The sequence below is a fragment of the Stegostoma tigrinum genome, chromosome 26 (assembly GCF_030684315.1).
Source record: "Stegostoma tigrinum isolate sSteTig4 chromosome 26, sSteTig4.hap1, whole genome shotgun sequence".
Taxonomy (NCBI): domain Eukaryota; kingdom Metazoa; phylum Chordata; class Chondrichthyes; order Orectolobiformes; family Stegostomatidae; genus Stegostoma; species Stegostoma tigrinum.
In genome coordinates, this window is record NC_081379.1 from 12,631,687 (window position 1) to 12,647,551 (window position 15,865).

General features: G+C 41.2%; 2 protein-coding genes across 3 annotated transcripts in view; one reads left to right on the forward strand and one right to left on the reverse strand.

Moving 5' to 3' along the window:
• The window catches only part of tchp (trichoplein, keratin filament binding), a 525,906-nt gene that overhangs the window by 285,005 nt on the left and 225,036 nt on the right, over nt 1-15,865 (forward strand). The window lies entirely within an intron of this gene.
• The window catches only part of trpv4 (transient receptor potential cation channel, subfamily V, member 4), a 121,022-nt gene continuing 118,373 nt past the window's right edge, over nt 13,217-15,865 (reverse strand). Inside the window, exon 16 of the mRNA XM_059654958.1 lies at nt 13,217-15,243. Coding sequence (XP_059510941.1) covers nt 15,083-15,243 — 161 coding nt within the window. The 3' untranslated portion in view covers nt 13,217-15,082. The remainder of the gene's footprint in view (nt 15,244-15,865) is intronic.

A 15,865-nucleotide genomic window follows, 5' to 3' on the forward strand; every position in this document is an offset into this window, starting at 1 on the left:
AATACTGATGCAAAGTACTCGTTAAGAATGTCACCCATTTTCTCTGACTCAGCACATAACTTTCCTTCTTTGTCCTTAAGTGGGCCAATCTTTTCTCTAGTTACCCTCTTGCTCTTTATATATGAATAAAAGGCTTTGGGATTTTCCTTAACCATGTTTGCCAGAAATATCTCATGTCTTCTCTTAGCCCTCTTAATCCCTCGTTACAGATTTGCTCTACATTCCTGATATTCTTGCAAAGCTTCGTCTGTCTTCAGTCGCCTAGACCTCATGTATGCTTCCTTTTTCCTCTTGGCTAGTCTCACAATTTCACCTGTCATCCATGGTTCCTTAATCTTGCCATTTCTATTCCTCATTTTCACAGGAACATGTCTCTCCTGCACACTAATCAACCTCTCCTTGAAAGCCTCCCACATATCAAATGTGGATTTACCTTCAAACAGTTTCTCCCAATCTACATTCCTCAGATCCTGCCGAATCTTGGTATAGTTGGCCTTCCCCCGGTTTAGTACTCTTTCTTTAGGACCACTCCCATCCTTGTCCATGAGTATTGTAAAACTTACGGAATTGTGGTCGCTATTTCCAAAGTAGTCCTCTACTGTAATGTCAACCACCTGGCTGGGTTCATTCCCCAACACCAGGTCCAGTATGGCCCCTTCCCAAGTTGGACTACATACATACTGCTCTAGAAAACCCTCCTGGACACACCTTACAAATTCTGCTCCATCTTGACCCCTAACACTGAGTGAATCCCAGGGATTGGGAAAATTAAAATCTCCCATCACCACCACCCTGTTTCTCCTACACCTTTCCATTATCTGTTTACATATTTGTACCTCTATCTCACGCTAGCTGTTGGGAGGCCTGTAGTACAGCCCCAACATTGTTACTGCATCCTTCCTATTTCTGAATTCTACCCATATTGCCTCACTGCTTGAGTCCTTCATGGGGCCCTCCTTCAGTACAGCTGTGATATTGTCTTTGACCAGTACTGCAACTCCTCCACCCCTTTTACCTCCCTCTCTATCCCACCTGAAGCATCAATATCCTGGGACAACTAGTTGCCAATCATGCCCTTCCCTCAACCAAGCCTCAGTAATAGCAATAACATCATACTTCCAGGTACCATTCCAAGCCCTAAGCTCATCTGCCTTATCTACTACACTTCTCGCATTGAAACAAATGCACCTCAGACCACCTCTCGCTTTGTGTTCATCATCTATTCCCTGAATACTATTCCCTTTAGTCACACTGACTCCATTATCTAGTTCCCTACAGGCTATCGTAACTACCTCTTTTCTGTCCAATATTTGGTTCCCATCCCCCTGCCACACAAGTTTAAACCCTCCCCCACAGCATTAGCAAAACACCCCCAAGGACATTGGTTCCAGTTCGGCCCAGGTGTAGACCGTCCAATTTGTAATAGTCCCACCTTCCCCAGAACCAGTTCCAATGTCCCAAAAATCTGAACCCCTCCCTCCTACACCATCTCTCAAGCCACGCATTCATCCTGGCTATTCTTTCATTTCTGCACTGACTAGCACGTGGGACCGGTAGCAATCCTGAGATTACTAACTTTGAGGTCGTAATGGTAAGATTCTGTTTTGTGAGAATAGCCATTGCCCACTACTTGTATGGCATGCATATTACTTTCCACTTGTCAGCCCAAACCTGCAATAGGATTATGGTTAGGGTTAGGTCTTGCTGCATTTGGTCATGGACTGCTTCAGCATCTGAGGAGTCACAAATGATGCTGAAATTGTGCCATCATCAGGTAACACTCCACTTATGACCTTACGATAGAGGCATGGTTGAAGATAGCTGGGCCAAGGACACAACCTGGGAACTCCTACAGGGATACCCTGGAGCTGAGATGATTAACCTCCAACGACCACAACCATCTTCTTATGTGTCTGGCATGACTCCAAGTAGCAGATAGTTTCCCAGATTCCTATTGACTTAACTAAAGCTCCCTAATACCACAAAGTCAAATGTGGCAGAGACATCAAGGGCAGTCACTCTTGCCTCACTTATGGAATTCAGCTCCTTTGTCCATGTTTAAATCAAGGGTATAATGAGGTTAGGAGCTGAGTGTTTTTGGTGGAACCTAGACTGAGCATCAATGAGCAAGTTATTGCTTAGAGAGTGCTGCTTGATAGCACTGTTCATGACACCTTCTAGCACTTCATTATTGATCAAGAGTAGAATGATTGGGTGGCTAGGTTGGATATGTCCTGCCTTTTGGTTACAGGACGTAGCTGGTCAATTGTTCACATGGACAGGTAGATGTCAGTGTTGTAGCTGTACTGGAGCAGCTTAGCTATGTGCACAGCAAGATCTGAAGCACAAGTCTTCAGTACAAATGCAAGAATGTTGTCCAGGCTCATAGCCTTTTCAGTATTCAGTGCCTCCATCAGTTACTTAAAATCATGGAGTGAATTGAATTGGCTGAAGTCTGGCGTCTGGAAATGGTTGAATGAGTGATATGCTGGGCCATGTGATTGTAGATTGTGTTGGAATACAATGTTTTCTGCTACTGCTGATGGGCCACTTTGCCTCATCTATTCCCAGTCTCGAGTTGATAGATCTGTTCATAGTTTATCCAATGTAGCATAGTGATATTGCAACAAAGTATGATTGAGGGTATTCTCAATATGGTCACTCTTAACGATACAATAAAAGATAAATGCATCTGCAGCAATACATAATCTCCCATTCTTTTATTCTTCCCCTGCCTCTCCCCAGCCCTTCCCCTACCACAACACATCCCTTATTCTGGGTCACATTATTTAGGAAATGTGGAAGGTTTTCGAAAGGGTGTAGAAAAAAATATTAAAAGGAATGGTTCCGGGGATGAAGGAATTCAAACACACAGAAAGGAAAAGCTGCTCCTATTCTCTTTGGAGAAGAGACATTTGATGGATGTGTTGCAAGTGGTCAGAAACATGAGGAATCTAGATAAAGGGAACTATTTCTATTGGCAGAAGGGACTGGAACTAGAGGGTGCTTGTATAAAGTGAGCAGCAAAAGAATCAAAATTGAAATAAGGAAACATTTTAATACAGAATGATTACAATCTGGAATGACTGAAAGGAAAGTGGAAACAAATTCAATTGTCGTTGAATGAAAAAGCCAATTAGATCCAACAAATATGACATGAAGCTTTTTTGAAACCACTAGTGTCGGCAGACAATGTTCAATGCAAGAAGATCCCCTTTGATCACAGAACTGTGAATTTTTCTTCAGGCTGACAATTTCATCCATCAATACTAGAAATAATATTTTCAACAACTCTTTAAACATGACTACACTGCAGCAGTTAATGCACTCCAGGCCATCCTCCAGCACCCATCATAAAATCAATGAATGAACCACCATCAATGGAGAGCTATAACAAAGAAACAAAATAAGCATTGAAACCTATGGCCACAATAATATTCCAGCTGTTACCTTCAAAAATACTGGTCTTTTGCACACAAAGATTCCATGCACTTATCCTGTGGATTTAGCAGGGGATAAAAACTCCACACCTAACATAGGAATTTAACAATTGTAACTAGTTCCAAGAAGAATGACGATAAATCATGTTGTAAAAACTATTGAGGTATTTTCCTCCTTAACCACAGAAAAGAAATTCCTGACACCCATTGTCCTGAATTACCTCCCTGTCACTGAAAAAATTATCCCAGAAACATCGTGGCTTTACATCTTTCAGAGAAACTTCCACATAGTCTTTTTGCCAAATTAATCAAAGGAAAATGTTTATAGCACCAGGCAATCTTCATTGCATTCAGCAACCTGACCAAAGCATTTGATTCAGTAAATCTTAAGGCTTTGTAGATTTTCCTCTAAGTATCTGAATGTCTGAGAAACTTCGCAATCCCATAAATCTTAACAATGATGCCACTGCCATGATCTTGACTGGGAGATCTGAAATAGATGCTTTCAAAATCCAAACTAAGGTCAAGCAATACTATCTGATAGCCCCCATACTATTTATGCTCTATCTATTGGTGCCTATTCATCTTCAATTAGATAAAAAAAACTCAACAAAGACACACACTGAAGATCTCCAACAGACAGGAGCGTGCTACCAAGTTCAATAATAGCAATAACTTGTCTGTCAAGCTGCATCACATTTTAAGACACAATATATGAATAATGAGGATGAAAGGTGACAGAAAGGACACAAATCCTGCACACTGAACCCTAATGCTCTGAGATATCCTGTCTCATATGCCCAAAGATCTGAGGGCTAAGGGCCTTGTTAGTGCATGCATACTGATGACAGAAACTCAGCACCCTGAGTCAACATTATTAAGTGAAAGTTGACAACAGCAAGTCAAGTAGAAACAAGCTTTAGTTGCCAGCTCACTGTGAGCAACAAATACAACTTGTCATATTTGATTTCACAGGGTAGCTTTTACATGGTAGCTAGTGACCATTTGGAATGACCAACTAGAGGGATTATTGTCCAAGTCTGAGAACTGTAAAGTGGCTTACCTTCCTGCTGAAGTGGAGAAGCAAACTGTCGATCCTAAAGCTTAATTAAGCTTACAGCAATGTCAGAAAGGAACTATTAGCCAAGCAGGTTTCTACTGTAACTGAACTGATTATGTCCAAGAGGCCTGTGGTGACATATCTTTCAGAATGTGAATCCTTTTGTGGTACACAATTGTATTTTGAAGCAGAGAGTTTAGACACTACTATAAGTTAAGTGTTTTTGTAAACAACAAAATGTTGTTTATGACACCTACATGCATACTGTTAACTCTCATGGGTGCTCCAGCAACACTTAAGCTTGATGTCATTCAAGATAAAACAGTTTACTTGATTGGCACTACATCCACAAACATTCACTCCCTCCTCCACTGATGGTCTGTAGCAGCAGTGTGTACTATCTACAAGATGTGCTGCAGAAATTAATCAAAGATCCTTAGATACCACTTTCCATAGCCATGACCACTCCAGCTAAAAGAACAAGGGCAGCAGATACCTGGGAATGCCACCACCTGCAAATTCCCTTCCAAGTCATTCATAACCCTGACTTGGAAATGTATTGCCATCCCTTCAGTGTCATTGGGTCAAAATCCTGAAACTTGCCTCAGGGCATTGTGGTTTAACTACAGCACATGGACTGCAGAGGGTCAAGAAGGCAGCTCACCACCACTTTCTCAAGGGCAACTAGGGATTGCCCAGCCAGCAATGCCCACGTCCCACAAGTGAATTTTAAAAAATCACTTTTACAGAGATTATGTGTAATAACTAAACTATATTTTAAACATTAACATTTAATTCTATATCATTATTGAATGAATATAAATTGGAGAGTAATTCATGCATACAAATTAATAATTGACTTTTCATGAGTTTTCTTTGACACCCTTACGCTACAAACCGTAAAAATTGTTTGCTTTTGAGATCACTTTATACCTCACTGTTGGATTGAGCGTTTGGTGTAAGGATCTATGAAACACTGCTGCAATTTATTTCAGTCATAAATTCTATTTAAATTTTAATGGTAGTTAGGACATTGCCACCTTTTTGAGGAGCAGGTTCTCAGGAAGAAGTGTTACCATACTGTGCTGAACAATTGTCTGCACAGCAACAATTGAGTGAAACTCTTCTTTTAAAAAAAAACTTTTTGGAAAGGAACATTATTTTTAGCAAAATATGAGATCTCATTGTTGTTTGTTAATTATATGTTGGGAGTGAGGTGGCCTGGCAGTTGGCAGACATTTCTACGGCATTTCTATTTTGTAGTGAGGCCCCTTGTTTCCAATCTATATTCACTCAAGAAATCACAAAAATATCTCTTGTGGATAGTGGTGAAAATGCCATGACATTTTTTCTCCCTAAGTTAGACATTAAATCAAATTATTGGTAAAGAAGGAGCTTTTCCCTGTACCAGACTCTACCATTCTGACCCGACACTAATGTTTCATATTGTTGCTGGCTGTCTGATATGGGATTATGTTTCATTTCTAAAGTCCTACTGGCAGCTATATACTGAGTGACTTTCAAATGAGGTTAGAGAGAAGAAACTGGGACTATTCTCCTTGGAGAGAAAAAGGCTAAAAAGCATTATAATAGGGGCTTTCAAAATCATGAGTGGACTGGACAGAATAGATAACGGAAAGATAACAAGGTGTACAGCTGGATGAACACAGCAGGCCAGGCAGCATCAGAGGGGCAGGAAAGGTGACATTTCAGTTCTGGATCGTTCTTCAGATTTCAGAAGAAGGGTCGAGACCTGCAGCATCAGCTTTCCTGCTCCTCTGATGCTGCCTGGCCTGCTGTGTTCATCCAGCTCTACACCTTGTTATCTCAGACTCCAGCATCGGCAGTTCCTACTATCTCCATAGATTGGGTAAAGCTGTTCCACTCATCAGAGAAATAACAATGAGCGACATAGGTTGAAGTGATGTGTGAAGAAAGCAAGGGTGACATGAGGAAAAACTGTTACACACAGCAAGTTGAGATACCAAGGTGTAAAGCTGGATGGATACAGCAGGTCAAGCAGCATCAGAGGAGCAGGAAAGCTAACGTTTCGGGCCTAGACCCTTCTTCAGAAATGGGGGAGGGGAAGGGGATACTGAAATAAATAGGGAGAGGGGAGAGGTGGATAGAAGATGGATAAAGGAGAAGATAGGTAGAGAGGAGACAGACAGGTCAAAGAGGCGGGGCTGGAGCCAGTAAACATGAATGTAGTTGGGAGTAAAGGATGGGATAAGTCAGTCCAGGGAGAACGGACAGGTTAAGAGGGCGGGATGAGGTTAGTAGTAGGAATGGGGGTCGGACTTGGGATGGTTTTGGGATGCGGTAGGGGGAGGGGAGATTTTGAAGCTTGTGAAGTCCACATTGATACCATTGGGCTGGAGGGTTGCCAAGCAGAATACAAGTTGTTGTTCCTGCAACCTTCGGGTGGCATCGTTGTGGCACTGCAGGAGGCCCATGATGGCCATGTCATCTGAGGAATGGGAGGGGGAGTTGAAATGGTTTGTGGCTTGGAGGTGCAGTTATTTAGTGCGAATCGAGCGTATGTGTTCTGCAAAGCGGTCCCCAAGCCTCTGCTTGGTTTCCCCGATGTACAGGAGGTCACAATGGGAACAGCGGATGCAGTATACCACATTAGCAAATGTGCAGGCGAACATCTGTTTGATGTGGAAGGTTTTCTGGAAAATTTCAGGAGGTCTGGAGGCATCCATGGAGAGTAATCAGAGTTAATGTTTTGGGGCTAGTGGCCTTTCCTCCAAACATTATCTACACTCTGAATTACAAGCTCAATGACATTACCACTACCCACCATTTCTCTAAGCTCCTCCACTGAGAAGGGCAGCACATCAGGTGCATGGTAACAGCATCAATTCCAAGCTACACATCATCCTGACTGAACCAGATTGTTGTTTCTCCCCTGTCATTGGGTTAGAAACTATTTCAATAGCGCCACGAGTGTTTCTGCATCCATTGGTCTGAATAAATCATTTTGGGCTTGAAACATTAACAGATCCACTTGTTTTCTCAACCAATTTCTGTTCTTAGATCTGTAGCGCTACAAGATGGCAGGTCAATGTTGCCTTCTCCAGAGCAATTAAAGATGAGTAATAGATGCTGGCCTAGTGATGCCCACTTCCCATAAGTGAAAATGAAACATTCTACTATATTCCTCAAAAGAGAGAAATTTCAAATATTTTCCAGTGTCTGTTCAAGGATATCAGCAGCTTTCATGCCTTGTTAATCTCTGATTCAGATTCTCAAGTAAATCTTTATCCTTGGAAAGGTATTCCTGGCCCTCCTCCATCCACTTCTTGTTACAGTGACACTGACTCAGATTCCAGTTCTGATCAGCAGCTAAAATGAACTCTCTAGAATTATTACTGTGCAGAATGAGGCCATTTGGTCCATCATGTCAGCACCGGCTCTATTATCTAGTAGGGCTCTTTTACCTCCTGCACTGCCCCGTATATCTGCACACCATTACTAGCAAAAAAAAATCCAATGCCCTCTTGAATGCCTCAATTGTACCTACCTCTACTGCATTTCCAGGCAGGTCTTTCCATACCCAAATACTCACAGAGTGTAAAAGATTTTCTTCACATCATGTGCACATCACTTTGAATCTATGCCTTTTCAGACATTTCTTTTACAACCAGAACCAGCTTCACCCCATCTACTCTAGCCAGACTACTCATGATTTTAAAAACTTCTATCAAGTCCTTTCTCAGCATTTCTCTCTCCAAGGAGAATAGTCCCAACTTCTCAAATCTGTCGTCATTTGAAAGTCACTCAGTATGTGGTTGTCAATGGGTGTTTAGAAAATGTCTTTTACAAACTGAAACAGTTTCTATTCTGTCTAGCTGTCACATGATTTTGAACAGCAGTCTGAACTTCCCATTCAGAGAAGCCCAGACATGGAGGCCTCAAAGCTGGACCTCAGCAACAGTGAGAAAGCCCTTCAGCTTGCAACAGTGAGCAGTCTCAGGCTCTGTTTGTGTCCATGACTCCAACCCTGATTGCTGGGCAAGCAATAGTTGGCTTAAAAACCGTGCTAAAGTGAGAAACTGTTCATGTTTCATTGTGTTCTATTAGGATTTCTCAAAATTTCCAGTGTCTGTAGTATTTTGCTTTTGTTGCAAAGAACCATTTGAGATCAATTCATTGCCATTTCATCCTGTTCATCAAATAGTATACAGTATTTAATCACACTTCTTACACAATTTCTTTCTATTGTAAAGCACAGAAGCAAGAGTTACATAATCGAACATGGAAAAGATACTTTATTAGAACTCCCATAAAAGGGTAGAAAGAATGTGTCCAGTTTCACAGAGTGAGCAGCAATTCCCTGAATTTATAAAGGAGGGTTTTGGATGTCAGCAACATGTTACAAAAATGGACACTGATCAATTAGCACATCTCACTGTGGATCAGGAAGCATATTTCCAATGTTGACTTTAAGGGAGACTTCAGATTTTGACCAATTTCACCTTAAAAAGAAAATCTGTCCTCCTGCCTTCTCTTAGTTAACAGTAAATTCAACAGAACATCAAGAAAAGTGAACCAAGAAAAAAAGTGGAGCTAAAACCACACAGATTTCATCTTGTTTCTGGTACTAATTTCCATCTTTTCACCTCGACACTTTTAAACAAAACTTCTCATAAATCAGTGACTGTTCCTTGGGGGAAAAAGCCCTGTTGATCTATTTATTTTATACTGATCAAACTAATTCTATCTGGCCAATGATTTTGTGGCTATTCTTGAAGATTTATCAATTCTGCATAAATAGAAAAAATATTTTCAGTAGATGAGGCTTCTGTGATTTTTTTGCCAACTTTTAAATACAATTAGATGTAGAATAGGCTGGTCCTGCAATCACATTGCACAATTAAAGTATTAAAAGTCAACTGACAGGTTGGTTTCAAAATAACACATGTAGATACATAGCCATAGTGTTGTGCTTATCCACAACCACTCAAAAGCTACTGACCCACATTTCCAATACTCATCTGCCGGTCACGGCAATTGCTCATGTGAACCGAGAGAATGCCAGCAGGTTACCAATTGCACTCATCCCCAGGGCTAAGTCTGAATATACCTGGCACTAGCATCCAACCATAAATGTATTCTACAATGACGGTAACTTGATAGGAATCAGGAGCACCACCTATCATTAACCCCTGTCCCCAACATCCCTCTAATTCCAGTCGGCTCCTTTACCACCACCACTGAAATCACTTGTAGAAACTCAGCTGACTTAGCAAAGGCATGGAATTCAACAAGGGGGTGATCTCTCTTAACTTTTTGAGCTTTGGGTATTACTATATGGCCCATCACAGGGAGCCGAAATGTGTTTTTTAAACAGTACAAATAAAAACCATACATACAGAGTAGTGCCTTCTGCATAGTAAAGTTGGCCAAAAGCTGCAATCTCCCATTAAACTTAGCACCTTTGACAGTAATCAATAAGACAAGCACATTTATAGATATTTATATAGATAACTCTTATAGTCTGCCTCATTCACCTACATTGCAGTGCAACGTATCTTGAAATATTTTATATTATTGGTTTGCATATCAACATGACATTAAACATTTAAAATTTATTGATAGATAAAGTAATAAAATATACAAAAAATATAAACCGGTCAACAAGCAAGGAATTTTGGATGAAAGTATTTTACATTTTTTAACCTGGAATTGACTTGGAAGATTTCTATCATTATCATAGCAGTTTTTAATAAAAAGTAATCTCTCTCCATTGAGAGGACAACTATATGGCCCGGTAGAACTGTGGCAAATTTTAATTTTAAAACCACCAATTAAATTTTGACTATGGAATGATACCATTCAGAAAATGACCACTTGCAACATGAGGTGTTCTTCAAGTGAGTCACTTGGTTCAATTTCCTGTTTGCTATATAAAACATCTAATAATGCTCATTCACCAAAGCAACAATCTAATCTTTTTCTGAAAGCAGATGTTGTGGAGAATTCAGCTTCATCAGTGGTTTCTGGTGGATAATTTCAACATTCTGATCACCCCTCATGTGAAGACTTTGTTTCTTGGTTCTCCTTTAACAATTTTCTGCAATTATCCACATTTCTGTTTCTGGTTACTATTTCATTGACAAGTGAAAACAATCACTAATAGCTTTCAGACCTTATGAATTATGATTACTTAACAAGATCAGCCTTTCAAAAGCCATAAATTTTCAAGCCTCACTTGGGATAGTAATCTTTCAACTCTGGTAATAGTTTAGTGAACCTCTGTCTCACCTTTCCTAATTTGGAGCCCCTTAAGAATTCAATGATATCACCTCTCATTCTTCTAAACTCCGGTGAGTCCCAACCTGTTTAGATTTTGATCATGAGACAATCTCTCTACACCAAGAATCACACAAGTGAACCTTCTCTGAACTGCCTCCAATGAAATAATACCTTTCTTCAATAAGGGGACCAATTATACCAATACAGTATCAACTACTAGTGATGGATTACACTATGATGTGCGTTCTAACAATCTGAAATAACAGGCCGTGTCCAGCATGGGCTCATTGTGGTGGTTTCCAATCGCTAACACATCTAAGCTGCTGTCTCAGGATAAATGTATCAAGCGATTTTTTACAACTCCATTATTCCCCCTCCACCACTGCATGGTGCCAGTTTGTTCTAGCGATGTGAGCAGGACTTTGAGTGGGCAGGTCATGAGTAAGCAATTGGCTGACAGTGGTGTGCAACATTGGAAGGTTAAAAATGAACATTCCTTCCCTCAACAACAGCTCAATTTCAAATAAACACTTTTTTATTCCTGGCATCACTGGGCAGACCAGAACTTATTCCTATCCCTATTAGTTGCCTATTTGTTACCCCATCCCTGTTAGCCCTGAGGGCAGTTAAGCATCAACAACACTGCTGTGGGTCTGGAGTCATATATCGGCCAAACCAGCAGTTTCCTTCCCTAAAGAACATCAGTGAACCAGATGGGTTTTTCCTGACAATGGTTTCATAGTCTTCTTTAGACTGTTAAACTTCCCAGATATTTATTTAATTCAAATTCCACAATCTGCCATGGCAGGATTTTAACCTATGTCCCCAGAACATTTGCTGAGTTTTAATAGTCTAGTGCTAATAACACCAGGTCATCATCTCCCCAAGGTGATATTTATCCGACACTTGACCTCAAACCAACACATCCTTCTCCTCTGAAGCTGCTTGGCCTGCTGTGTTCATCCAGCTCTACACCTTGTTATCTCTAAACATTTCTGAGCACTGACTATTAAAGCTAGAGTAGGAGTTTGAAACCTTTCATATGGTTGTACCCTCATCCAGGCAGGAAGTTCAGCACCAGCACACACTGCCATGGGTAAAGTAAAATGACGCACAGCTTGTTTATGACATACTTGACAGAAAAATGAACCTCGTTAGACAGTCATGTAAATATCAAATAAATGATGATCTTTTCCCCACTATTTCTGAGTACTGATTCAACAGTCTTGCCCAATGTAGTTTCAGCTGTAATCTGCCGGAACAGGAATCTAATTCAGTGGATACCGGTCTTGGGGGTTTTGGGGGATAGAATAGAACAGTTAACTCACCTCATCCTGGTAGGAAGAAGCTCACTGCAAGGTGGCACCACTCACTGGGAAGGAGCTCCAGCCCTTGGAAACTCCCGGCCGGTAGCCCCTGCAGTGGCTGTTCCCAGTGGCAGTCACTGTGATACTGCAGATAGCCCTAGAAACATGACAGTATGGGTTCCATAGTCTGGGTGCTGGGCTGTGAAAAGTTTGAAAAACTCAGCGGGGGAGGATTAGGGATGGGGTCTTCCAGCGCGGACAGGTTGGATGGAAGGCAGGGGTTCAATCTTTCTGGGAGGACGTGCACTTTTTGCACAAGGGGCACCCCCTGAAAACAGGGCACCCCTTTCCCTCCTGCTGTTTCATAAGTAAAATGTCTGGACAGTCCCGCCCATCTGCCTGTGCCAATGGTATTTTGGGGAGGGTAAGCAGCTGCTTCCAGCTTGTGCTCACCCTCTGTATAAAGGGGTGGGCTCAGAGGTTGACTAGCCACTTGGCCTATGTTACACGCCTATCATATTCACCAGTCCCACTGTCTCCAGTATAACAAGGATCATTTGAATGGATTATTATCTGCTCCTGTCTCCTCCGTTCACTCCCTGATCTCAAATATGTGTCTCACAGAGAATGGGTGGAGGAGATGGGGAGATTTGGAGCTGGGATCAGGCTGTGCATTATGGTGAGGTATGTTGGTCACCAAAACATGTCATCTGGTGACAGCTAGGGAATAAGTGATGTCACACACTCTTCACAGATTCTGCTCAATTCTGCATCATAAACCTGCCTGAAAGCCAGCAAGAGTAACCTGGCTAAATATGAGCCTGGATACTCTGGACATCTACACTCACACCTTTACTGGGACATATGGATCCCACAGAGAGGGGAGACAACAGAAGAATATATTGATTTGGTGAGATGAAAAAGGATAGGAGGCTCATAGCAATAAACACTGGCATGGACCTGATGGGTCAAATGGCCTGTTTCTGTGCTATAAGTAGTATTTAATCCAAATATCAATTGCCAAATATTACAGACTAAATTCCTGTCTATGAACCAAGGAGAAACTGTATTTACCTTGCAATTTTGTGTTATCCTTCTTCCATAATGACTCATGTGCCAAAACAAAAAAGTACTTTTACCATGCAATTTAAGGAGCACCTCAAAGTCTGCAGACTTACCTTAGAACCAGCGCTCAGTTTGAGACTAGTCCAATTTACAGCGTCTGTGATTAGACACTAGTTTTATCTTGAGGTACAGAATAGGAAATGAGTAGGCTCGTAGCCATAGGCACAGGAGGAGTTTCTACACCTCCTGACCTCACAACAAAATAAATGTTAAAAAATCTATTTAAGCAATGCCTGTGTTTCCTTTAAGGACAAGTGAGTTACCATCAGTACAGACAGTTGGAATATTATCAACATGTCCACCCTCCAGAGCCCTCAAAACTGGATCATGATACAATCTTGATTTCCATATTACAGGTGGTCTCCTATTGAACCAGGCGACAAATCCAGCCACCTCTCCTACAATCCTCACTTGAGACCATGGTGCCCTTAGCGCTATTGCAAATAGGGCAGTGAGTTACAAGCCAATTTAATGCCCAATGCAACCCTGTTTATGCCTAGGGTATTTAAATTTAGCCACTGAGGTGGCAATTTTGTGATAAATTGGCTGAGCTATTTATATAATAAAGAACCTGCCCTAAGTCTGTAGGTGATGAAAATCAGACAGATACTGTAGTGGCCAAGTGACCTGCTGCACCAGCTAAAGCTGAATAGCACACCCGGAATCAGGTAACTCCATACCTACTTATTTTTAAATGAATTATCAAGGTCAACACAAGATTCCCTTAAAAGCAGCAGAATATATTGTGCATTAGATGGTGCAACAAATCTGCAATTGCAAAGCTACAGATCATACGAGCAAGCCACAAGAGACAAGCTTGCTATTATTTATCTCTTTTATACTATGTACAAACTTATACATGGGAGATGATAGTCTCCTGTGTATCATGTCACAATATCTTATTACTTTCCTGAGGATTTTTTTCTATTTGAGTTGTCTTTGTTGAGAACGGTTCTACCCTGAATCCGATCACTCACATCTCCTTTTGAGCTGGCTTCAGGTCAGTTACACCGGCAGATAAATAGCAATTTGTGCTTCTGCTGATCCTACTCTGACTGGTAACAAAGGCGGACTAGGGGCTCTAGAAAAACTCACTACAATTTGGCTGTATACAAGAAGAATGTTCACATGAGAGTAACGTCTTCAGTATCTCGCAACAGTGGAAATGGAAATTGTGGGCACTCCTGATTGAGAGAATTGGTGCACAGCCATCTCAGCTGCAAGGAACTGGACAATAGCATAGCGAATGTAAATGTTTATAAAGTCCACTTGCTACTCTCCATTTTACTTATATGAATATCCAGGTCAGTGGCTGGAGCAGAAATGATGAAGCACAATTATTCCTGCTGTATGGATATACAGCCCTGTACTGAGCGTTATAAAACCATACAGCAATAACTTTATCCAATAATGCAGAGAACCATACAGTGAAATGTCAGTAGAAACGGCCTCATTCTTCTACTATGTCTCATGCTTCTATGAAATCAGGAAAACTTGCAGAAATTCAACCTCATAAATATAACACCTGCAGCATTATATTACTGGATGAAAGACCCATGACGGAGATGGAGTGAGGAGGGACGGGAAATACACCTGCTCCCAGGAAGATGTTACCACAGAACAGCAGGGCGGACAAAAGACTTCACAACAGCTGAGAGTGGGAAGTAAATAATTCTGAGATAGTCAGTTCTTAACTGGCACCAACTTTCTAGTTTTGAACATCATGAACTGTAATATATTGTGTACAGATCCCTACAAGGGACAGTACGTGTCTTGTGGCACTAACTTTCAATCATAAACATTCCCTTGTAAGAACCTCGATCTGATTTTGAATTGGTTCTGGCTTTGTAAGTTCAATTCTAGCATCTGTCAAATAACATAAATAATTAAATGTGTGTTTCATCTTTCTTCCGATGGCTATGTTGCCGCCAATTTCCATCACCATATTTTCTTTCCAACGCAAGGTGCTCCATTCCCACCACATAATCATCGGGACGGGAACTTTTATTCAACTCCACAACGCGTGGAACCACAGTTGACCAGCGGTCTGCATGAATAGAAATATAGGTGGTAGTTAATTGACAAAATCAGTCAATACCCTGATGGCCACCTCCTCCACCACCACCACTACAGTCTTTCACCTTACATGCTACTGAAGATAGATTTGTTCAACATTTCACAAGTGCTGACCTCTGGGATTACTTAAGACTCACAAAAAAAGAAACATAAGTCCAAATTTTCCTGATGTTAATTCATCATAAAATGTATGTCAGATTCCAGGAGTAGGATTTCTGAAGAAGTGTCTAGACCTGAAACATCAGCTTTCCTGCTCCTCTGATGCTGCTTGGCCTGCTGTGTTCATCCAGCTCTACACTTTGTTATCACACATTCCAGGAGGTTACTTTTTCATCCAATATTCATCAGAAATGTGTCGGTAAACAAATTACAGCTGGAAAAGTCAGGGACATGGTACCAGATTAGGGATCCCCTTCAGATTAAGAGGTCTCAGTCTGAATTTGCAGTGCATGTGTGGTGCTCCTCGTTAAGGCCAATTTTTCCAGAGGCATGGACACATTCAGGAGCTGGACTGCACCGGGTGAAAACTGACATGCTCATTGGTGGCCAACCAACTTCGTGATTTCTTTTAAAAAAGCAGATTTTCAATGGAG